Genomic DNA, 26,636 nt, shown 5'->3' on the forward strand with positions numbered 1-26,636 from the left:
GCACTGGCTCACGCCTGTAATTCCCGCACTTTGGGAGCGCAAGGCAGGCAGATTGTGAGGTCAAGAGATCAAGACCATCCTGGTAAACATGGTGAAACCCTGTCTCTACTAAAAATACAGAAGTTAGCTGGGCATGGTGGCGCCTGTAGTCCTAACTACTCAGGAGGCTGAGGCAGGAGAATCGCTGGAACCCGGGAGGCGGAGGTTGCAGTTAGCCAGAGATCACACCACTGCACTACAGCTTGGTGACAGAGTGAGACTCCGTCTCAAAAAAAAAAAAAAAAAAAAAAAAAAAAGACTCTTCTTCCTGATGTGCTGATGTTCTTGAAATATAACTTTCAAGTATTTCAAGTGTATCACACTGGACAGAGTCACAGATGTATCCCATATCTAGCTACTGCAGACTCTATCATTCAGTACAAGCTGTTTAAGCTATTTTTTTTATTGTCTATGCATGTGTCCTTTTCGTAACAATTAGAGAAAGTAAAATCTTGGATTATTTTTATCTGCTTATTAGTTCTATCATGCTCTGAGAGCAATATTTCTAAAAGGTGTTATGAATCTAGTAGCATTTCAACGAAATCTGCAATTGCCTGCTGAGTACCCACAACTTTAAAAGCACTGGGTCAAGCACTATGGGTAAGTCTGGCCAAGACATCTGGAAACACTGCCACCATCTGCCCTGGAGCTCAGCCAGACCCCATGGATACTCTAAAGGGGCAGAGTAAGCAGTCCCACTTCAGTGATGCGAGTCATTCAATGTTCCCTGTCAACTACAGTGCCTTTTGGCCTGTTCTGGCCTATTTTACACCAATTTTTCCATTTGATATCTTAGCACTTCTCAGAGGCTATAGAATGGCTCCCCTAGTATAGGTTCCATCTGAAATAGCAAACTGTGACTCTGAGGAACTCATCGCCCTTCTTGGCTATTTATGCCAAAGACATGATCCTGGTGCAATATCTGAATGTTGATTTGTTTCCTATCTGTATTCAGCAAATATTCATTGAATAATTAAAAGAATATTTGTAACCAATTGATATTTCACATGTAAGGTTTTCTCTTACAGCATTTGAAAATGTTGATCATATTGTGTTTCTTGTGTTACCTGTTTTAACAGTTTATCAGTTCTTGTCAAATAGCCAGCGAATATTATCAACTAACATTTTCAAACAATAATATGTTTTCAAGTAAAGAACTATTCTTAAAAAGCAAGTGGTATTGGCATAATTGCTAGGTTGGTCAAACTTTGTTCTTATCCTTTTAGTTTTATCTATAGATTTGAAAGAGATTAACTTGTTAGAGAATACATTTAGTTAAAAAATATTTAAAAAGAGAAACCTCAATGATATTTTTATTTTTCAGAAAACTGTGGAATATATTTTCCAGAAATAAAAAGAGATCCAGGCAGATATTTACACAGTTGTCCTGAATCTGTGAAAAAGTGGCTTCGACAGCTAAAGAATGCTGGGAAAATTCTTCTGTTAATTACCAGTTCTCACAGTGATTACTGTAGACTTCTCTGTGAATATATCCTTGGGTGAGTGATGAGTCATTCGGTTTTCATTGTCTTATGAAATACAGATAGCAAATTAGACCAGGGCTTTTTTAAAAGTGTCAGCCATGACCATATCATTATTTTAAGCAATGCTGAGTGACAAGTTGATTTTTTTTTTCTGATGACATACCTCAATATCTGCTGACAGCAGCCCAACCAAGTACATTTTAGCAAAGCAATGTTACTGGGGACCAGTATGCTTATAGCTCACGGAATGTCCGGGTTTTAGGTTTTCTAGAAGGTGGTAAACTGTATATCCTTCAGTTTTCCATGAATTTGGTTTCTCATCTTTGGATGATGACTGAGGGACACTGAGTTGTAGGTTATACTCCTCCACAGATACCTGGAGTACAGCCACTTTTTAGTCATTTCAGTGTGGAGCCATGTACTTTACTGTTTAACACAGCCAGGATGGGATTGAATTCGTGAAAATGAAGGCAGTATAATTGCATAGACTTTAAAGTAAGACAGACTTGACTTCAAGCCCCACTCTGCAGTTTACTGTAGTAGGTTTTATAACCTCTTTAAGCTTCAATTTTGTCATCATAAAAATGGTACAGTAATGCCTTGTGAGTATGAGGGGATATTCAAATAGCATAATACAGGTAGAGAATTAGATAGGAATAGTTGATAGACTTCAGTGTGTAAATACTTATTCTTGTGGGCAGTACCAGGAAATATCTATGGTCAAAGCAAGATTCCAGAGTGAGCGATTAGGTCTCCCCTAATGTTTCCTCCAATTCCATCAAATACCGAATTGCCGTGAGTATGGAGCAAGTTTGAGCCTTAAAACCTACCTTCACCAGCTTTTTTAGCATCATGATTTCCATGTTCTTACCATGTGTGGCTTTAGTTTGTTCTATGATATGCTTACAATCTGTGAGTAGAATTTCTGCTTTTTGAATAACATATAGGCTGATATATAATAATGCATCCTTTGGGTGAATTAAGGCTAAAGTCCTGGATGTCTTGGAAGGTGCCGCTCATAGAGACATTTGCTATCCTAGTAGTGGGCCCACTAACTAAATTTAGATGAACAAAAATGAACTTTAAAATGAACAATTAAGATTTTAATTCCTTTTTTATTAGCATAGATAGCAATAGTCTTCCTTCATCTCAATTTCTATTTATTGCTGTTTGATTCATAAAAGTATTCTGGAATGCTGCATAAATATTGTTTCCCCCATTGTAATAGTGAGTCCTTCAGGAGAAGGGCTACCTTTCCTTTGCCGTCAGAAATAATCCTTAATATAATGATAAGTACAGATTTAAAATCATTAATTATTATCATATAAAAGTTACCACATTATAAGACTACACTGATTGTCAGATAAAGTATCTTCTTCATATTTGAAGCACTCTCTGAAAGATGACCATGACTTGCTATAATGCTGCTTTCTGTGGGACCCATGTAACACACAAAATTGTTAACTCTTCAAGCTAACAAAGCCAGCCAATTGCAGGCCCCCAAATTTGAAGATAGATTTTCCAAATATTTCCAACTGTTAGAAACTATTGACTTCACTGCCAAAGCCAGCTTGGTACCTAGAGTCTATGTGCTGCTTTCTTTTTTTCCTGATTATGTTTATACTTCAAAGAGTTGTCAGGAAGACTAGTACTCACCCAACCACCTTCTATTTCCAACGGAATGTTCACCTTAAAGTGTGAGAAAAATATAAAGCATATAAAAGTTAATTAAAAGATAAATGATGCTGTTGTAAAATAGATAAGCAAAGATCAAATTCTGTTTTATATGCACCTATTCTAATTCTTAAAATAAATTTATGAAAAATTGTGTTGCTTTTAGGAATGATTTTACAGACCTTTTTGACGTTGTGATTACAAATGCACTGAAGCCTGGTTTCTTCTCCCACTTACCAAGTCAGAGACCTTTCCGGACGCTCGGTAAGTTACATTTGGTTTCTTTCTTCTCCTGTATACAGTTGACTAACAACCTTGTGCAGAGCACTGTTGTTACATGCAATGCCATGTCTTCTTTCCTCTCATGGGGAAGAAAAAAGATAATAAACCTATGTTTGTATTAAATTTTACACTACCACTTTATATCACAATTATTTCTTTGCATGTCAGCCTTTCCCTGACTTTAAAAATGAAGGGCATGAACTTCACCTTAGTTTTTAGGACCTAAATAAATGCCTCGATAAATGTTTGAAGGATGGATTACTTGTGATAAATCAGTTGAGTTATTTTCTAGAACAAAAGCACCTGCGGAACACATGAGGATCATAACAAATGAAACTCTGGGGAAAGGGGAGGCCTTCCTGAAAGGGTATTTAGAATTGTCATTCATGTAGAAGAGACTGATAGGGAGAGAGGTGGAATGAAAGGGATTTACAGGTGAAAAAGAATGATAACAGAGTGAGGTACTCATAGTAGTTGCTCTTGAAAGCTTCTTAAATAAATACATAAATGAATAAAAAGCAGAACCTGATCAGTAGTAGAGAAGTTATAGTTTTTGGGGAGTGAAAGACAGTGAGTTTAGTTTTGATATCTGTTGTATCTTTTATTTCTATTTAAGTAGTTTCAAGTAAGCTCAATGATATATTAACATTTGAGGACCATTCAGAAGTTCTCTTAGGAGAGGACCATCTGAAATAAATCCAAGATGGTTAGAAATTGAAACACAGTTAATGGTTGTAAATGCACATAAATGTATAAAAGATTATTAAGAAATAAAATTTATAGATCTACCTAGAAATCTAGCTGTCTTTTAAAGAGAATGATAAAATTAACATACATACATATTATATGCATAATATATATAAGCATCTACCATAATATATGATTTATAATTTTACTTTTGATTAATATGCTTGGCATTATATAACAACCTGGGCCAGGTTGTACTGATATTTAATATACATTTCTCTTTACTTTCCCATGGCCACACATTATCCTGTTCTGAAATAAAATTTAAAATTTTTCAGAAAAGTGTTCAGGTGAATTCAGACACATTTAATACATTTATTTAATATGGTAATACAGTATTATTTACTTTGAACTTATTTTTACTATTCAAAAGCCTGATTCAATTCTAGGCATTTGATAGTAGCTCAGTACTCAGTGTTGGGCTTATGAACAGTGAAATCTAAGTGAGGCTCATTGTAGCACGTGTCAAGCACCAAGCCTTTTTCTGTGCACCAGATATGTGAACATGTGAGCACATCAGCAAGTGCAAGGGATGCTTATGGATTTTAGTACGTGTCATGAAGGTAATAACCACCTTATGAGGTACAGTATATGGGGCAGGCTTCCTTAGAGTGGCTGGCCAGGGGCGCTCTGTCCAAAAAGGTTAGGTAAGGTGACTTGCAAGGTGAGCCCTGAGGGACAAGTGATGAGAAGAGCAGAGGAAGAGTGTTCCTGGCACTCTTCATTCATTGGATCAAATGAATGCCAGGGCCCAGTAGGAGATTAGTTTTGTCACATTCTAGTAACAAAGAAGAGACCTGCCATTCTGGCACGTGGTCATAGGGTGGGAGGGGGGTGAAGTTAGGGAGGCAGGCACCTTCATAAGCAGTGGAAAGGGGTTTGAATTTTATTCCACAAGTAACCTGAAGCTGTTCCGTTGTTTGAGGCAGAAGAATGATATAAGAGACTGCTTTGGCTGCTGGGTGGGGAATGGTTTGGGTGTGGGGAAGGATGGAAAGAGGAAGACCTGGCAACTGCAGTGTCCCTAGTAAGATACTGTGGTGGTTTGGTCCAGAGCGACAGTACTGGAGATGGAGAGAGGTAGATACATTTAAGATACATTATGGAGTTGGAAAACACAGGGCTCCATGATACTTAAAGAAACAGCAGATGAAAAGAAAGGAGTAATAAAAGAATAACTTCCAGGTGGTTGATTTTTCTTTTTCCTGAAATGAGCAAGTGAGTAGATGGTGGTACCATTTACAGACTTGGGGAAAAATACAGAGGATAAAGTTATATGGAGCAGGGGTTACATCTATTAAGAATTCGTTTTTCAACATGTTAATTTTGAGATGCTTATGAGTTATGTAACTGTCATTATCAATTAGGAAATTGTATAAATATGCCTGGAGTCCAAGGGAACAAGTCTAGGCTGAAGATATATATTGGGAGTAATCAGCTCATAGATAGGTATTTGAAGCCAGGGGCTTATGTGAAACCAAATATAGAGAGAATGTAGATAGGCAAAAGGCCTAGACCAAGCCCTGACATTCTCTAATATTAAGGATAGAGAAGAAAGAGTGCAGTGTGGCAGCACATATATTATAGTACGGAAAATAGTAGAGTACGTGCAGAAGCCAGAGGAAAGAGGAAAGGGTAGCCAGCTAGTCCAAATGCTACAGAAAAAAAACACTGAAATGAGGAAAGAGAAATCTTCACTGGGGTGGGCAAGATGGAGATCACTAGTGCCTCAGTGAACAGTTGCCATAGAATGGTGGGATAGAAACTAAATTGTAGTATCTTGAGTAGTTCATTGGAGGTATGGAACCAGGGCATATGTACAGCTCTTTCTAGAATTTTAGCTCTGAATGCGGTCAAAGAATTGAGGTTTTAGCTGGAAGACAATGTAGCATTAAGGGCATATTTTATTTTTTTAAGATAGAAGATACTGGAATATGCATATGTGGTGATGAGAATGATCTAGTACAGTGGTTTTCAAAGGTGGCAGTTTTGCCCTTCATTGCAAATTTGGCAATGTCTGGAGACATTTTTGGTTGTCACAACTTGGCAGGGGGGTAGAGGCTAGGTGTGCTGCTAAGCAGCCTACAACACACAGGACAGCACCCCCCAACGACAAAGAATTATCTAGCCCCAAATCTCAGTAGTGCCAAGGCTAAGAAACCCTAGTCTAGTAGAAAGAAATAGGTCGGTGTTGTTTTTATATATTGGTTTAAAGTCTTATATAATAAAATCCTTGATATTAAGGAATAATCTGTTATCAAGGATTCTGATAGTATTCTTATAATTAAACCAGAAAAAAAATTAAATGTTTTTCCCCACTTTACAAACTTACATTTAAATATGTAAGTAAGTACCCAATAAAATTTGCTTTTATTTTTATTTTTGTGGGGTTTGCATATTTTGTTCTAAGAAAATCTATACCCCTTGTATACCTATAGTAGTATTTATGCCATTCCATAAGATTTTTATTAAAATTTCACACAAAGATACAAATAATGTGAAACTGCACATTAAAAATATACCAAGTTTTTTTTAACATATTGGAAATTATAAATGCATTAACTATGTTGATAATTTACAGCATTTTATGTAGTTTTTCTCTATGTAATTGAGAGTATCCTGAGATAAAAGGGTGGAGTGTTTAAAAAATGATTACTTTAGAAGTAACTATCTTAAGACTTCTGTGCAGTATTTTCTGTTAGTTGTACAGTACAACTGGATTTGAGGGCTGACATAATGATGTTGATTCAAACTACATCTTTAAATATTATACTCATCAAAAGACTCGAAAGTCTTTTTGACTGAATTTATGGTATGGAAATATTAAGAATCTAAACTTTAAAAATAAGCACATCCTGATAATAAATATACCATTTTAAAAAATTGTTTTACATTCTGGGTTGTATAAAAACTTAGTTTTTTAATTTCTACTTTCTCTAATTTGTATTTCATTTATTTTTTAATTGACAAGTAAAAATTATATATTTATGTTGTATAACATGGTATTTTGATATGTATACACATTGTAGAATGGCTAAATGATACTATTTAAATAAGTATTACCTCACATTATCATTTTTTTGTGTATGGTAAGAACACTTAAAATCTATTCTCTTAGTAAATTTTAAATATACAATGTATTATTTTTAACTCTACGTTATATACAATATATTTCTTGGATTTATAGATTTATTCCTCCTAACTGAAATTTTGTGTCCTTTGACCAACATCTCCCAAAACCCCTACCCCTAGCCTCAGATAACCACCATTTTACTTTCTGATTCCGTGAGTTTGACTTTTTTACATTCCAAATGTAAGTGAGATCATATGGTATTTGTCTTTCTGTACCTGGCTTATTTTGCTTAACATCGTGTCCTCCAGGTTCATCCATGTTGTCACAATTGACAGGATTTCTTTCTTTTTAAGGTCAGATAGTATTCCATTATGTATAGATACGATATTTTCTTTATCCTTTAATCTGCTACTGGACATTTAGGTTGATTTCATATCTTGACTATTGTGAATAATGCGGTAATGAACATGGGAGTGCAGATAGCTCAACATACCAATTTCATATATTTTGGATATATACTCAGTACTGGGGTTGCTGGATCATATGGTAGTTCTATTTTTAATTATTTTGAGGAACTGCCACACTTTTTTCCATAATGGCTAAACTAATTGACAGTCCCACCAAGAATGTACAAGGATTCCCTTTTCTCCACATGCTCTTTAAAACTTATCTTTTGTCTTTTTGATAATAGCCATTCTAATAAGTATGAGGTGATAGCTCATTGTGGTTTTAATTTGTATTTCCCCGATGATTAGTGACATTGAGCACTTTTTTATATTGCTGCTAGATATTTGTATATCTTTTTGAGAAATGTCTATTCAGGTCCTTTGCTCATTTTTTAAATTGGATTATTTGTTTCCTTACTGTTGAGTTGAGTTCTTTTTATGTTTTGGATATTAACCCCTTATCAGAAGTATGCTTTGCAAATATTTTCTACCATTCTACAGATTGTTTTCACTTTGTTGACTGTTTTCTTTGCGGTTGCATAGCTTTTTAGTATTATGTAATCTCATTTGTCTATTTTTGCTTTTGTTGTCTGTGCATTTGGGGATATAGCCAGAAAATCTTATAAAAATTTCATTTTAACTAGCAGTCTACTGTGTTTCATTCTCCTCTGTGGTTTTAGAGATGAAAAATCTGGATTGATGAAGCAGGACCCAAAGTCCTACCAGTCTCTGTAATGAAGACTGTGAAGTGCCTAGCAATCTCAGCATATATAGGATTTCATGCTTTTTGTGCAGATATTTAGAAAAGTTTACCTCATTTTGTCCGGGTACGGTGGCTCACGCCTGTAATCTCAGCACTTTGGAAGGCCGAGGTGGATGGATCACCTGAGGTCGGGAGTTCGAGACCAGCCTGAGCAACATAGGGAAACCCCATCTCTACTAAAAGTACAAAATTAGCCAGGCATGGTGGCATATGCCTGTAATCCCAGCTACTAGGGAGGCTGAGGCAGGAGAATCGCTTGAACCTGGGAGGCGGAGATTGCAGTGAGCCAAGATCACGCCATTGCACTCCAGCCTGGGCAACAAGAGTGAAACTCCGACTCAAAAAAAAAAAGAAAAGTTTACCTCATTTTTATCACATCCAGGAGGGCTAGATGTCTACGGTTCTTTCCAGCCTTTGTTTTCTGGGCCTCTGATTTAAAATATTTCAGTGGAAGAATATTTTTTAGAATTAAACCAAAATACTTTATTCTATTTAGAATGCAAAAAAGATTGCCAGAACTATTACTAATTACAGGATTGTACTGCACATATTTTAAAATCCCTACTTCATTACATTCTATGTGTTTATTCTGCTGCTGATTCTGATTCTTCAGCTACCTCTAACTGCTTTACCTCCGTTTCTACTACCTTTCTCTTTTAATGTTGATATTCCCTAGCGTTCTATATTTGGCTCTCCTTTCTTCTGTTGTCCTTCAGCTCTCTACCACTGGGAAGGTTTTAACTATCATCTGTATACTGATAGTTGACATTTCCTTATCTCTGGGCTTCACATTTCTCTGACCTTCAGAAGCCTATTTCTATCTGTCTTCTAAAATCTTCACATCCCACAGCCCCAGAGTCGCAGGAAACTTGATATGCTTGCAACAGCTCATTAAATCCCCATCCCATTTTAGCATGCCGCTCTTCCCATATTCCATAATTACATTTTAGCTACTTTTCCAAGCACAGACCTTAACCAAGCTAGTAAGCAAAAACCACAATTACTTTTGCACTAACGTAAAAAAATCAGTCATCCTCATTCCTTCCCTCCCTTTTAAGTTGTACTTCCGTTTGCTCAGGTTTGTCGTTACTACATTCCCACTACTGCCCGTATCATCCCTTGTGTGAAATGGCACAATATTTAAGTCATTGCTCCAAATGGGTAAAGTAGAGTTAATACAATTGAGCTTGCTGGGATGGAAGGCACAGCGAGCCAATCACGAAACACAGCATGGCCTTAGCGAGTTGCACAGCTTTGACGTCAGCGGTTGTCATGGTAACAGGGGCGAAGCTGCTGATACCAGGGTCAGTCAGGACTGAGCTCCTCCCGCCAGTCTGATTCCTGCCAGTGCTTAAGATGTATGGAGGGGAGAAGCGGCTTCCAAGCAAAATCTTCTTCCTCTCTTTTCTCTGTCACTGCGTCACCAGATCCTCGCCAGTGCTGAGGGCGGGGATACGGGGAATCTCTGTCTTGCAAGATTAAATTATTATTGGAGAGGGAACGTGTCTGCCTTGTTCACTGCAGTGTCGCCAATGCTGCTTAGCTCAGTTCCTGCCCCTGCCCGCCATTGGGAGAATCATGATCCAACTCTCTCTCTTCTCTCTCTTTTCTCTTCTCTCTCTCGGCCTTAGCTGTCACCAGTACACTGACTCTGACTCCCAATTCTTTCCCTGAGACCTGTTTTCCTGAGTCTCATACGCAGTTCCTCGTCCACACTAGGCAGCTCCACTCAATGTTCTGAAATCAAGCTCGAGATTCTCCTTCCGCCTAGAAACCACAAACAACCAAACATGCTGGTCACCTTGTGTGTCTTCCTTACCTAATCATCTATTAGAATTCTCCAGCTGATAACCTCTGTTGTCTTCACCCTTTTACCTCCAGTATGCTATGCATTAAATCCTGCTTAATATACGTGGAAAATCTCTCATCTCTGTCCTCCTTTCCCTTTCCACTAGGCTATCTAACCCCTCCCTAACCTCTTTTCAGACACTTTTCATTAGCACAGACTTCTGTTTTTGAGTTCTTTAAAATTTCCCACATCTTTTTTATTAATTACTTAGGCACAAATATATTTAATCACATGCACACAGTATCTCATTGGCTTCCATTCCTTGTAGCATCCTAAGGCTAATTGTACAATCTGGTTCCTAAATTACCTTTCCATCCTCCTTAACTTACTCCATAAAAGTATTCTTCTTTACTCCTACTGAAATGATTGCCTTTTATTCTTATATCAAGTTTTTGTTCTCACTATTCTGTCAACATCAGTGTTTCTCAGACTTTAATGTACACATGAATCACCTAGAGATCTTGTTAAAATGGAGATTCTGATTCAGAGGCCCTGGTGAAACCTTACATTCTGCATTTCTGAAAAACTTGTCTGGTGAAGCAGACGCTACTGGTTGGAAGACCACACTTTGAGTGGCGTAGATATGTGTAGAATGCCTTCTCCCTTTCCTCTCTGGTGACTTCCTACCTCTTATTTAAGGTCAAACATACAAATCACATTTTCTTTGCAATACCTACCTTCTGCAGGTCCAGTCAGAGCTGTTTCTTTCTCTGTATTGTTTAGTGTTTTCACTTGGCTACAGTTGGGAAATTGTCTGATGAACTTTGTCACTGGATATTAGTGCTGAGGGGTGCAGCTGTGTGCAGGAATCTTTCTGTCTTTAGCACAATTCCAGCAACATTAAAAGCTCCCAAAATGAAAGAGGCTGAATCCATCAGTGAACTAGTCAGCTCCATCTCTACTAAACATACAAAAAATTAGCTGGGCATGGTGGCGGGTGCCTGTAATTCCAGCTGCTCGGGAGGCTGAGGCAGGAAAATCGCTCAAACCCAGGAGGCAGAGGTTGCAGTGAGCTGAGATGGCACCATTGCACTCCAGCCTGGGCAATAAGAGCGAAACTCCATCTCAAAGGAAAAAAACAAGAACTATGAATGAATGGTAAACACCCCCCCCCCAAACCAAAGTAGATAAGGGTAAGAATCACACTTTTGCTTTAATAGTATAATTTTCCTGTTATAGCCCCCAACACAGGCATTTTACTAGACCTTTTACTTGAAAAATGTCTTACCCGTCCATGCTAAGAAACAGAGAATGTATGTATGAAAATGTACAACTGGAGAAAAAATAGTCTAGCCCAGACTTGAGGAAGGTATTTATAAAAGTAAGAATAAACTGTTCAGTCAAATTTACATAAAGGAATCCTAGAAATAAAAATTGTAAATATATTTTAATCATAATTCATTATTTAGTAACCTCTAACAAGTCAGAGGTTGCCACCAGAATATAAGCATCCTTAGAGAAGAGACCCTAAGTATGCTTAGGGCAGAGACTTGGGCCATCTCATTCACTGCCATACCCCGACTGACTAAAACAGTCTGTGAAATATAGTAAAAACGAAGAATGAGACGAGAAAGAAAATGAATTGTATTTCTAGCTCAGATTCTGTTTGACCTCACCAGGCTGTGCAGATCCACTCATGTTTGTGACTTTTTACTTGTAACAGAAAAACGGTGGCAACAACCCACATGTCTATCTATAGAGGACTATTATTAATAAATAATAGAACATGTATAAAATAGAATGAAATGCACATATTTTAAAAGGAGGTAGATTACACTGTGCTAGCTATAAAATAGTTTAAAAATAGCAAGTTGCAGAGCCTCATGCAGATTATTCTAATATTAGCATTTAAAAGTATTTTAAAATTATTAGTATTATATTAGTTTGCTAGAGCTACCATAACAAAATACCACAAACTAGATAGCTTGAACAATGTATTTTATTTCTTTGCAGTTCTGCAGGCTGTGAAGTCTGAAGCCAGGTTGTAGCAGGATTGGTTTCTTCTAAGGCCCCTCTCTTGGTTTGTAGATGGTTGTTTTCTGCCTGTGTCTTCACATAGTCTTTCTTCTGTGTCTATCTGTGTCCTAATCTCATCTTCTTATAAGGAGACCGTATTGGATTAGGTCCACCCTGAGAGTCTCATTTTAATTTAATCCAGCCTTTAAAGGCTCCATCTCTAAATAGTCACATTCTGATACACTAGGGGTTATTATTTTAACTTATGATTCGGGGAGGAACATAATTCAGGCCATAGCAGGTATATATATATATATATATATACTGAAACTCATCAAATTGTATGCTTTAAATACATTCAATTTATTGTATGTTGGTTATGTCTCAACAAATGTGTAAAAACATGGAGGAAAGGAATATGCTCATATTTGTATTTGCTTTTATGTGCATAAAAGAGTGATTGCCTTTTGCAGAAAAGGTGAGTGCATACCAGATAGCGTTCAAAAATAAGACTTTTTAAAAATATGTAAATATATTACTGATTCAGAAAAAATCTCATAAATACATATTTTTAAACATTAATAAAGTAATGACACCAAGCGCTTTGGGAGTTTAGGAGAGGCAGCAGTCACTGTGAGTTGAGGTTAGAGATTCTGGCCTACAAAACTTATCACAGGTTCTGCTCTCTGTGGTAAGTTTTGCTTAGCTTTATTCAAGACTGTCAGTCTAGCCTTGACTGTATCATTGTCCCATATCTACTTTGTAACTGTTGTACTATCAAAAACTTTACTGTTTTTTAAACTCATCTTGTCCGTATGTTCTTACAATAAGAAAATAAAAAGATTTACTTCATTGTAGGAAAACATAGCTATATTTAGGAATAAATTACAGTTTCCAAGACAGCTTTAGTTTTATTTATTTGCCTAAATTGATTGCTCCTCCATGTCTTTATCCAACTTCATTTGTTTCTTAACTTCATTAGGTCAGTTTTTTGGTAGTTTGTAGGCTGAAAGAAAGGGTTTGAGCTTTGTTCTCCTATGAGTTTTCTCCTTTATAGTTATTTTATAACCCAAACATCTATTAGCGATTAAGTTAAAGGATTTGAGGAATAATTTGTATATCTTGTAGAACTTTGGTATAAAAAATTGTCCTAATAATATATTTTTATAGAAAAATGTTTTCAATTAATACATTTTACCTAACTGTTAAGACTGCTTTAAATTAAAGCTGGGACAGTGGAATTTTAGGAAAATAATACAGGTTTGCTTTTTCACGAGATATTTGAATTCAGTTCAAAGGGCATTCTAAAGCCCTCCTTCTTTTCTTCATTCATTGCTGACCTATTTTCAATATAAATGGAAGATTGTAACAGCACTAAATTTGGGCCTTATATAAAGATGTCATAGGGAGTTGGCTGAGGCTCCATCCTAAATGAGAATTGTTAGTTTGCGGGTGTTCTCAGGGATAACAGATAAAGGTTTATTCTGTGCTATAGTTGTTTCCTGTTTGTGGCAATACCATGGGACACATTCAGGTCCAGGAAACCAAATTCGGAAATGCTCTCTGGGAGTATCATCTTACTTTGTCTTCTAGCCCTAATTTGAAATTCTTTGGAATAAGGAGGCAAAGTGCATTCTTGTCCTGGCTCTTATTATAACATTTCAGTGACTTTGGGCAGATTTCTTAACTTTTTCAGATATCAATTTATTCACCTGTAAATTGAAGGGATTATAGCTAAAACTTCTTAAACACTTACTTCGTGGCAGACACTTTTCCATGTGCTCTATTTTTATCTGCATTAATTTATTTATACAACCACTCTGTGAGGTAAGCATTGTTTTTAGCCCCATTTTAAAACTGTGGAAGCAAATTATCATCACCATCTATCCCCTTTGTCTTCATTTTTTTCTACATCTTCTAACATTATCTTTCTATATCTTCTAACTTTTTTTGTTTTTGTTTTTGTTTGAGACAGAATCTCGTTTATCACCCAGGCTGAAGTCCAGTGGCACTATCTCAGCTCACTGCAATCTCCGCCTTCCGGGTTCAAGCAGTTCTCCTGCTTCAGCCTCCCGAGTAGCTGGGACTACAGGCATGCGCCACCATGCCTGGCTAATTTTTTGTATTTTTAGTAGGGACAGGGTGTCACCATTCTGGCCAGGCTGGTCTTGAACTCCTGACCTCATGATCCACCTGCCTCAGCCTCCCAAAGTGCTGGGATTACAGGCGTGAGCCACCGTGCCTGGCCCTTCTAACATATTTTTAATTAAACTTTTTAAAATCAATATCCTCATTGTACTCTTTGCAGGACACTGGTTTTTGGGTTGGGGTGGGGGTTGTTTTTAGACAGGGTCTACTTCTGTCATCCAGCGGGGAGTGTGGTGACGTGATCTCGGCTCACTGAAACCTCTTTCTCTGGGCTCAAGCTATCCTCCCACCTCAACCTCCCAAGTAGCTGGGACTACAGGTGTGCAACCCTATACCCAGTGAATTTGTGTATTTTTTGAAGAGACTGTGGTTTCACCATGCTGACCAGGTTGGTCTTGAACTCATGGACTCAAGCAGTCTGCCTGCCTCAGACTCCCAGAGTGTTGCGATTACAGGTGTGAGCCACCATGCCCAGCGTACATTTTAAAATATTATGTAAAAATAGAGATTTATGTAACTATTTTCAATTGACCTTATAAAGAAGTACAGTGCCCTATCTAAATAATGTAAAACATGTTTATTTGGGTTTATAAACACTGTGCTTGAAACTTCCCTGAGTTTGTTCATCTGCACTGTACAGCTTTCACCTCAGTTCTGTGGCTTTCACAGTCCGAACAGACTCTCTACTGCAGGAATTAATACTTCTCTGAGTCTTGCAGCTTCCTAGCTGTGAAGGCTCTGCCAAAACCCTCAGCTTCAGCTGCCCTTGTAGATTAATTATTCGTTAAGGCAGCCTCCAGTATAGGGGCTGGAAACAGGGAGGGGAGGTAATGTTTGTATAAAGTGAATTTTTTGTTTTGACTTGATTTGGGGTTTTTTGCTTCCTATTAGATTACTGAGTCTCAACATTTAAGAAATTATGATACTATGGATTTTTTAAAATTTTTTCATAAGTAGTAGAAAGATTATCTTCCCATTATCCTTGCAAAGTAGGCATCTACATATCAACTGAGTCTTTTCAGAAATATTGCTGTAAATTATTCATTTTCCAATTGCCATCAAATCCACATTACTTGCATAGTAAGACATTTCAGTAAATACATAGACATCAGAAGTGGTCACTTTTTACTGTGTTTCTCCAGGAATATGCTGAATCTTCTTCAGCCTTTCATGGTTAGGCTAGTACATGATTTTGGCTTCCTATCTATTCTTTCTTTAAAGAATAGTGGGATTTTCATTTAATTTTGCAGAAGAATTTTAAAATGGCTGCTGAAATGGCAGCAAGATAGGCATAAATATTTATTGAACATAAGCTGCTAGTTGCTATGATTTGGCTTTAATTATCTATAAATGTAGTTTTAGAATTGTGTTTAAAATATCTGAGGTTATGCAGAAATGCACCTTCATATTGTGATATATTTGACTCATTTTGTAGTAGAATTAATAAAAATTATATTTCATTTCAGTTATAATGACCAATCTTTAATTTGTAAATCCTAAATTCTCTAGTACCAGATTCAAGATGTTTTATGTTACAAATTAAGCAGAGATTTAATGTTGTTGTCTGTGACTTTTACATATAGTTTCTTTAGGGAAAATTCTATTTTAGTTAAAGGTACTAATATTGCCAGAGATGTATTTTTAATGACTGACTTACCCATCTTTGCCTCCTTTCTAAACCCTTTGTTTTCTCCCTGTCCTACTCCAGGGCTGATGTACAACAAAGCCAATGCAGCTTAAGCTTTAAGACCCCCTCATTTATCTCTTCCAAATCCTATCAGGGACCATGGTCATTTTGTATTAATACTGTATTTGTTCTCTTAAAGAGGACCCTTCTAATTACATAAGCTTCTGTATACACACAACCTCTGTATCCAACATAGGATTGTATAAGATTCTTCTTAGTGGCACAGCAGAGAGGACCAAAAAAGTGGGGGGAATAAACCTGTTTAAAATCAGAAATCATATAATTGATGGGAGAAAAAGGAGGTTATTTTTTTCCATACAGTTTGCAAAGCTGTATCAACAGCTACCAGAGTCTCTGCTGATATATCATGTATTTCATAAAACCTCACTCAGTCTTCCTTTATCATCGTGCTGGTAGGCGGATTCTCTTCAGCTTTTCAGCTCGTGTACAAGTAATAGAATAGTGGGCAAAATTCAGAGAGGCAGACTCTTTCACCAGCCCTGCTTTAACAGGAGTGGGAAGGTAATGTGCTGGGAGAGGACAACTTGGAATGGTCCACAAACTTGTGCTTTGGCATCAGATAGTCCTTTCATTCCCCACCCACCCCAAGCTGGTACTAGGGTAAAGCATTTGAGGCATCAAGGGTGCAAAATTTACATCTGCATATGATAGACTACTAATTAAAAACTTATCTCCCTCACCCTCAATTCTAAAAAATTAACACCTAATGACTTTCATTGTGTTGTTTATTTGGTAAACCATTTTGTAGTAGCAGGGGCCTGATGTCAAGCAGATGTCTATCTAATCACCGAATAAATCACTTACCAGCATTGAGATCCTGGGCAAAATAACTTCCCGGAACTTTATTTTCCCCAATTAAGAAGGCCATAGGATTAAAAAGTAAATACCTTTAAGGGCCTTATAATATGTAGGTACCACTGAATGTCAGCTCCTTTCCCCACAAGGTTCTTGTTTGTACATGTCCTGCAGCCATGCCCTAAGTGTGGTCTGCCCAACTGGCTACTCTCACTTGATTAAAAAGTATATGATTGTCAAACTGTATTTTCAGAGAATGATGAGGAGCAGGAGGCGCTGCCGTCTCTGGATAAACCTGGCTGGTACTCCCAAGGGAACGCTGTCCACCTCTATGAACTTCTGAAGAAAATGACTGGCAAACCTGAACCCAAGGTATTTTCCAGTTGAGGAGAAGCCCTCAGCGCCCACTTGCAGACATAAGCAGTTGTGAACTGCCAAACCTCTCCTAATTCTTCTGCTTAAACAAGCCTTTCCTTTGTCAGTGTAGACAGGCTGTCTATCTGTGATAGAGAAGAGCAAGGATTCCAGGCAGGGCACCACAGATTTAGGGGGTGTGTGAGTGTGTAGGATGCCTGTGGAATGTTAATCCTGATAACAATCCATCCAAAAAGTTTTCATATATAAAACAAACAACTGAAATTATGCTACAGACTAGCTTAAAGATACACTTGTTTTTGACAGCATGATCACGTTGTTGATGTTGGACACTGGTACATTTCTAACAGCAGAACCCTTTCTTCTAAGAAAATATTTACCAGAATTTCTGTGAGCTGAGAGATCATGGGGTAACAGAGCCCTGCTCCATTGGCTGTCACCATGCCACAGTCCCCTGGGGACTCCTGAGGGTTAATGGATGGAGCAGTCTGACTTGCACATGCTGATTCTCATATCCCTTAACTCTGTTTTCACATCTGAAAATTGAGAGGTATGGACTCAGTCAATGGAGTTTTGCCTCAGACTACCTAGGGAACTTTCCAGCTTCAACATGCCTAGCCCCACTCTCACAGATTCTGTTTCAACCAATCTGAAGTTGGGCCCAGAAACTCTCTTGAAAAGTGGTTGTGATTTGCACTTTTAATAATCTCTAATCCACAAGTTGTCTCTAATACCTCACCAGCTCTTCAACTGCAGGGGCCATTTTATTAGTAATTGTAAACATCTATGTAAACATATAGGTTCACTTCTTTAGGAAAATTGAATAAAATCACTTATTTCACCTTATGGTCTCTTCCACCTGTGAATGTGTTGTATAACTTCTTAAGACAAATCTGGCACCCTGTGAATCAAATGAGACAAGTTGATGGTCACCTGTGAGGTTATTAAAGACATTTAAGCTGTTTATGCAGTTTTTGATTGTCATACTCTGATGCCTGTTGAGAAATTTTCTTCTTCTTTATATGAAATAAATGCCACTCTCTTTCACAATTCTATGCCTCAAACAGCGTCTGCTATCTGTCTTACAGGTGGTTTATTTTGGTGACAGCATGCATTCAGACATTTTCCCAGCTCGTCACTATAGTAATTGGGAGACAGTCCTCATCCTGGAAGAACTCAGAGGGGATGAAGGCGCGAGGAGTCAGAGGCCTGAGGAGTCAGAGCCTCTAGAGAAGAAAGGAAAATATGAGGTTAGGGCTCCCTGCATCTCTTTCCTTGAAAGAAAAATATTTATGTTTGAAAGCTAAAGTATCTTTATACTACTTGACTCCAAAATTGTCCTGGTCAGGCTGAATGCCATCATGTTAAAAAAAAAAAAAAAAAAGACTAATAATTTGAAACTTTGTACCAATTTTATTGACTTCATGTTCTATTTATACTGAAAGCAATAAATAATAATCCTGTCCTCATTCCTTTCTAAAAAATAAATACTAAATAAGAAAATTAGACCAAGTTGTTTTTTAACTACCCTTTAGACATCATCATCATCATAATAGAATTAGAGTTATTTTTATTGTAGGGAAAAAAATTCTCTTTCTAGGATGCTCTGTTTGGGCTAGTTTTCAGATAATAACTAACTGACCATATAAAAAGCTAGTTTCTGTTTAAAATCAAGGATACTTCATAATAAGGAGGAAATATTATTCCTGTTCCAAAAACTTAATGTGTGCCCAAAGCCTATGTGTAGATTCCTACAGGGTTTCAAAGTTTTTATTTACTTCATAGACAAAAAAGTTATGAAATTGAACATTAGTTAATCACCATTTTAATTATTCTGTTCTCTTGTTTCAGGGACCAAAAGCAAAGCCTTTAAATACTTCATCTAAAAAATGGGGTTCTTTTTTTATTGATTCAGTTTGGGGACTGGAAAACACAGAAGACTCCTTGGTTTATACATGGTCTTGTAAGAGAATCAGTACTTACAGCACTATTGCAATTCCAAGTATTGAAGCAATTGCAGGTAAGGGGGAACATACCTATAAAGCTTCATCTGTTACTAGACAACAATGACCAGTACTAGAATTCTTGTCTTTAAGGAAAAGAAATCTTCCCACAACACTGATTTATCTTTGGGGAAAACATCTAGATATGGAACCTAGGTAACTAGGACCAGCACTTCTGTGGGAGGCGACTACAAAAGCTCGACAATTTATTTTTTTTTTAATTCAGCTTGGAGGCATATTATAAATTTAGGGAAGAGTTACCAGGACAAGCTGAGGAGGCCCAGTAAGGTGAACCTCGCATTTGAGGCTACTTTTCCCCCTGGGTGTTTGCTGATTCTGGAGAGGGCACCACAGAGGGTGAGTGGGTCTTTCAGTAACTTCATGAATCTACAGGAATAGGAACTAGAGGAGAGGGCCTGCCTGAGGAGGGGTGGGTCTGGTGAACTCCCTCAATCTATGTTGAGGCCCTGAAGTGCTTTACTTTAGAATAAGGATGAATTGAGAAGAAATCTCCATTTTCACAGGAACTAGAACTCAGCTTGAAATCAGCTGAATACCTAAAATTGGATTGAGGAGATTCCAAATTAGTAGTGCCCCAATATATTAGTAGAAACAAATATAGATTCTCTTTTGAGGAGGATAACATCATTCTAGGACTCAAATTATTTCTAAAAACAATTCATATAAAATTCAGCACATAATGAAAAATAGCCAGGCACATAAAGATATGAGACCACACTAACAGAAATAACCATGCTTATTATAGTGAAATACAGAAACGGAAGGAATGAGAAATTTGGTAGAGACAAAAACTATGGTATAAACTGTGATATAAAAAGAATGGAGATTGCAGAATTTAAATATTTAAAAAATGAAATTAAGAACTTAACAGGTGGATTTAATAGCAAATTAGAGATGAAAAGTCACTTAGTGCACTGGAAATTAGGTCAAAAGAACATATTTGGAATGAAACGGTAAGAGAAAAATCATAAAAGGTACAGAAGAGAGACTGAGACATAAAAGATATAGTGAGAAGGAGTAAGGTTTCTATACGGCCAGCCTTCTGTATTCTCGGGTTTCACATTTTCAGATTCAACCAGCTGTGGATAAAAATTATTCAGAGGAAAAAAACAATAAAACATAATACAACAATTTAAAATGTTACAAATTTTTAAAAATACAGTATAACTATTTACATAGTATTTACATTGTATTCAATATAAGTAATCTAGTGATGAATTAAAGTATACAGGAAGATGTATGTAGGTTTAATGCAAATATTATGCCATTTTTTGACTTGAGCATGCGCAGGTTTTGGTATCACAGGGGTGCCCTGCAGATACTGAGGGTCATCTGTGATTGGAGTCCCAGGAGATGAGAGAATAAGGGAGATGAGAGAAAAGTGATGGGAAAAAAATAAGCCAAAGGTTTAAGAAGCCCAAAGAAATGAAACAAAATGAATAAAAAGAAATTCAGAGTTAACTACTAAATGCCAAAGATAATTAAATATTAAAAGCAATCAAGAGCATAAATATAGATTAAATAACAGATTGACATCTGACTTATCAGAAACAGAGAAGAGTCAAAGACAATAGAATGATGACTTTAAATTGCTGAAAGAAAATCATGTGAATCTTGATGGAATTCTATACCCAGTAAACTTTTTAAAGAATAAAAGTAAAATATTGGCTGGGCTTGGTGGCTTATGCCTGTAATCCCAGCACTTTGGGAGGCCGAGGCGGGCGGGTGGATCGATACATCTGAGGTCAGGAGTTTGAGACCAGTCTGGCCAACATGGTGAAACCCCGTCTCTACTAAAAATACAGAAATTAGCCAGGTGTGGTGGTGGGTGCCTGTAATCCCAGCTACTCGGGAGGTTGAGGCAGGAGAATTGCTTGAAGCTGCGAGGCAGAAGTTGCAATGAGCTGGGATCACACCACTGCACTAGGTAACAGAGCAATACTCTGTCTCAAAAAAGTTACTGCCTAGGTAACAGAGTAATACTCTGTCTCAAAAAAAACAAAAAAAAAGTAAAATATTTTTAGACAGAATAATAAAGAAAATGTATATCCAGAAACCTGCACTAGAGGAAATAAAGATTATTGTTCTCCAGGTACAATTAAAAATAATTCATGTTGGAAGACTGGAAATGCAAGAAGAATGTATGTGATATAAGTATATAGTATAAGTGTATGAATTAAAAATGAATGCTTAGTGTTTGAAACAATAAAAATTAAAGTCCCATGGGATTTACATAGAGAATTAAAATGCCTGACAACAATGGCATGTATATGCCAGAGTGGGGCAGCAAAAATTAACATGTTCTAACATGCTAGAATTAAACAGTTAAGGATAAGACTATGTTCAATATTGATGTCGGAAATGCATGTTGTAATCTCTAAAATAACTGTCAAAAGAATTGTGATGATATACATATACCAACCTACTATGTAAAATAATTTAAGAATCTAAAAGAAAACAAAGGGGATGAGAGAATATTAAGAATCAGCAAGACAAATGGAAAGCATTTAGTAAAATGTTTAATTTAAACCTGAAGTAATTACATTAAATATATGTGACCAAATACTCCAATTAATAGCTGATTTTTTAAAAATAACAATACTCAGCCGGGCACTGTGGCTCACACCTGTAATCCTTGCACTTAGTAGAGATGGGGTTTTACCACGTTAGCCAGGATGGTCTCCATCTCCGGACCTCGTGATCTGCCCACCTCGGCCTCCCAAAGTGCAAGGTTGTTTATAAGAGATATATCTAAGACATAAGGATTCAGAAAGTTTAAATATCAAAAGATGGATGAAATAATACCATGCTAACAGTAACCAAAAGAGAGAGTAACTGCATTAATATGAAACACAGTAGATATTAAGGGGAAAATGATTAGCATGAGAGAGATCACTTCATAAATACAAACTCTTAGTTCTCAGAAATATATAACTGCCAGTCTAAGATACTCACAAAGTCCCCTGTCCTCTCTCAGGTCAGAACTTAATCTCTCCATTTTCACAATACCAAGAAAATGCCTAAGAAAGAAAACATCCACTCTCCTTTATACAGGCATATGCTTTTCCGCTTGGATTCTTCGTTTCCAAGTTTCCTTCAGCATTTGGCAAAGGGTTTGAGGAGAAAACCGGCAGAGTCCAGTTCTCTAACCCTTCCTTTACAGTGGTCCTAGCCCCTCAATTTTTGTCTCTGCAGCCCTGCAAGACTGCCAAAATCTCTACTGGTTTTTCTGCTGCTTATAGTAACCCCTACCACCAGCCAGAATCCCAGCACCAGAGGAGAAAAGCTGAAGCTTAGTGCTAGCTCCTCTCTCCGCTGGTTCCTCCTTCCCAGGAATTGTATCTTAAGTCTTGGTTGCCTCTTTAGCTCTCAGGTGACTTCAGTCTCATGTTTATATTTTATCCAGATTTTCTAGTTGAAGTTAGAAGTCTAGTTAATTTTTTTGAACTTCAGATTCTTCTTCCTTCAATTGAAGAAAGTTGCCATGTTGTATGTATTAAAATTCTTATTTAGCTAAGCATTTGAAGATTATTCTTAGTAACCCTCTTCCTGGGACTATGAAGAAGATTATTAGGTCTCATTCACCAGTTACATGATCCTCTGAGGAGGGCCTGGGAGATTTTTTTTTTAATTTTTATTCAGATAAGCCTTCGTATTTTTGTATTAACTTCTGTGCAGAGTATTAAAATTAAACTCACTAGTTAGAGCTCTGGAGATGATTTGAGATATCTCTAAATGTGATTTGACTTAAGCATTATTATAAATTGTATAGGGAAAGATATCTAACTCTTCATCCTAAGTGACCTTTGATAGACCTTTTCTGTAATATGGGAGAAAGAATAAAATTAAATTGTTTTAAATGAGATAGGAAGTGAAAAATAACTTAGTACATCCCTTTTGCCTCTTAAAACCTTATATTCAAGTAATGTTTCTGTATTTGTGGATATTCTATTAGACATGGTTATCTCGTTCACATTTAAATGCCTAGAAGCCTTTTTTATAGCTGTTGTAAAAGTTTGTATTTATTAGCCATATATATGTTACAATGGTGATTGGTTTATACACATTTTTAACCTTATAATAATAGCTACACAGAGACCTACTGAAGGAGCAAAAGAAATGTTAAAATTTTACAGGTTTCAAAAATAAGTTTTACTATCAGTGAATATCAAGTTTTGATTTGTTTATGAAAGGCATTCAGAGGCCTGTGCAATAATTAAATTTTTTTTTCCTCCCCAGAATTACCTCTGGACTACAAATTTACAAGATTCTCTTCAAGCAATTCAAAAACAGCTGGCTACTATCCAAATCCTCCACTGGTCTTAACAAGTGATGAGACACTGATATCCAAATAAGTTGTCTTTATTGGAAAATGAAGTGAAGACCCATATATGCAGTTAAAAAAAATTTTTTTTTCAAAAAATACTGTAAAAGACTTTAAGGAACGAGTTTTATTGACCAAGAAGTTGATATTTGCCCATAGGTCTCCTTTCTATAAATCATCTTGATGTTTAACAACTCTTATTATATTAAAATCTTAGTATCCTAAAACTTAGAACCTTATTGATATTTTCTATACAATAGTTTTGTGATTAGAATTCACCTGGGGACACACACTCCCACACACAGTCACTGTTACACATATGCCTAGTTCAGTGGTTCTCAAAGTGTGATCCATAGACTAATAGCAGAGCATTACCTGAGAACTTGATAATGCACATTGCAGGCCCCACCCAAAACCTGTTGAATCAGAAGCTCTGAGAGTGGGGCCTACCAATCTGTGGTTTCACAAGCCCATCAGGTGATTCTAATTTACACTACAGTTTGAGACCCACCAACCTAGAACATATCCTCCAGAGACTTGGCTTAATTGGTCTGGCTAAATATAGCTGAGCATTGTTACCTTTTATATGCCCTAGGAAAGTGCAGCCAGAATTGAAAACCAACTGATCTATACCAGTTCTTTCAATTAATAGTCAAGAACACTGAGTCCAGTGAGATTAAGTGATTTTTCCAGGCTATGAGGTTTTAGCTATTCCTGTGTTCTCTAAAACAAGAAGATAAAAAGACATGATTTCTTCTCTGTTCATACAGCAAGTATGGAACAAAGATGGTCTAGAAGTCAATTATCTCAACTCCATTGTTACCCACTAGTTTTTTTTTTTCTAATAATGCTAAAGGCTATTTAATTTATTTAATCAACTTTAAGCATTACATTCTCAGTAGGGGATGAAAAATTGGTTCTTGGGGTGAAAAAAAATACTAGATGGGGTGAAAAAAAAATATGGATAGGATGACTTCCAAAATCATCCTATCCAACAAAATCTTATTCCTCAGTATTAATTTCTCTCATTGGGAAGAAATTTGTAGTTGAAACTATTTAATTTAATTTGAATTTAATTTCTGTAATTGGGAAGGAAGGTAATAATGAACAAAAAGTTTGAGAAAAAAATGCTTTAAGGGGTTTTACAGGGATACTACATACAGTCCAGGACTGTGGTGTTCTATGTGCTATGTATAGTCATATTAGTAGCTATTTGTTGCAAGATACTTGAAGGCAAATGTTTGCAGTATAGGTTCCTGACTACTCTTTAAGCTGTGATTTCACTCTGTCTATCATGGGCAGTATTAGAAAACATACTGGTTTTCACTATCTGATTTTCAAACACTATCATTATTTTACCTGGATTATAGTGGAGAATTGAGCATATCAATGCATGCATTGGAAAGAAAAAAATTTTGTTAAAATTTGGAAATGTTCAGCTAAATCCCAGATATACTGTGGGATGAGTTATCTCAGGGTAGGTTAAAAAAAAAAAAAAATTACTAAAATTTTTCCCTCACAGTCAGTAGCTTTCTTTGATATTTAACAATAAGTATATAGTGATATACTTGAAGTTTATGTCCAGAATGTCATTGGAATATTACAATGAGCATAAATAAGCTTAGGACTACATGAAAGATGCTATCTCGTGTATGCTTTAAATAGAAAATTGATTTCTTTTAAAAATAAAGCTATTTTTCCTTATCCATGTTTATTCTGTAAATGGCAAATAATACATCTTTAAATACTTATAAACTACTGTTAATATGAAAAATGAGAACTCCAAAATAAGAAATAATTGCACTTTTTGGGCCACTGAGTAGTGGTGGGGGTTCGGGAGGCAGAATTCGGTTGTCAGAAGTTCTACGCACCCCTTTAGCATTCTACCTAAAGACCCTGAACAAGTTACCACCAAATTTGGCTTCAGTTTTTTCCATCTTATAAAAGGAGAGGTTTAGTTTATTTCTAAGTTTCCTTCCTTTCTAGCAGTCAGTATTTCTTCTAATGAATGTTTTTTTCTATACTTAGCAAGACTATAATTTGGTTTTTTAAATTTGTATTTCATTGTTTCTAAAAAGTGCCAGTGTTTCTGATTGGATATGGAGATTAAAAATAATCATCCAAATGTGGCACCAAAAATGTATAAATGGGCAGAAGACATGTAATATTTGCATACAGGCAAACATTCATAATCTAAAGGACACCTAAAAATAGATTTAAGGGAGCGGAGGTTTTCTTTGCTGGCCACTGTTCATCGCATCAGCAGAGGAAAGATCTGAATGGCTCAGTGACCAAATGTTTTGTCAGAATCTGGTATTTGGAATACTGAGGTAGTAAAACCTTCAACTGAACCATGAATTGCAATCTAAAATCAACTGAGTTTGTTAAACTCTAAACTGAAATCAAGTATTATTTCCCCACCAATGTTCATATCCAAAAATAACTTTAAATACACACATACACACACTTTTAGTGAACTGGTTTGAATGAAAATAAATTTATATAATTATTTTATATAACAAATCAGCATAAAGTAGAAAATCAAACTGCCTCTCTAGATATAATAACCTTGACTGAATGGTAGAAATACATGGATAGCTTTTTAAAATATTCAGTGTTGGAGTAACAGTCCCTTACATCTTTTCAGGCTCTTGAGCACAAGAAGACTATCCTAACAGTTGGTTCCCAGATTGGTGCAAGACTGGAATACACTTGACTGCTTTTGTTAAAGCCATGACAGCATACCAAGTAATTCACCCAGTATGGTCTTATGGCCATCCTTGAAAATCCCTGGGCATGGTCCAGTTCACATAGAATGAATTCGAAAAGGTGTCTCTTGTTGGTCTCTAGAACTATCCACAGAAATAATCGTAAAATAGTGGTCATGAGTGCTGACTCCTCGCTAGGCTACTTCATGTACATTGTCTTGTTTACTCTCTATAGCAACCA

The 26,636-nt window shown here is 36.5% G+C and overlaps 1 protein-coding gene across 1 annotated transcript in view; it reads left to right on the top strand.

Moving 5' to 3' along the window:
* NT5DC1 (5'-nucleotidase domain containing 1) overlaps nucleotides 1-25,391 on the top strand; it is a 147,922-nt gene extending 122,531 nt beyond the window's left edge. Inside the window, exons 7-12 of the mRNA XM_025384286.1 lie at nucleotides 1,364-1,538; nucleotides 3,364-3,461; nucleotides 17,218-17,336; nucleotides 18,428-18,589; nucleotides 19,191-19,359; nucleotides 23,603-25,391. Of these exons, the coding sequence (XP_025240071.1) occupies nucleotides 1,364-1,538; nucleotides 3,364-3,461; nucleotides 17,218-17,336; nucleotides 18,428-18,589; nucleotides 19,191-19,359; nucleotides 23,603-23,718 (839 nt within the window). The 3' untranslated portion in view covers nucleotides 23,719-25,391. The remainder of the gene's footprint in view (nucleotides 1-1,363; nucleotides 1,539-3,363; nucleotides 3,462-17,217; nucleotides 17,337-18,427; nucleotides 18,590-19,190; nucleotides 19,360-23,602) is intronic.
* The last annotated feature ends 1,245 nt before the right edge of the window (nucleotides 25,392-26,636 follow it).

Source organism: Theropithecus gelada, chromosome 4 (genome assembly GCF_003255815.1).
Source record: "Theropithecus gelada isolate Dixy chromosome 4, Tgel_1.0, whole genome shotgun sequence".
NCBI classification, from domain to species: Eukaryota; Metazoa; Chordata; class Mammalia; order Primates; family Cercopithecidae; genus Theropithecus; species Theropithecus gelada.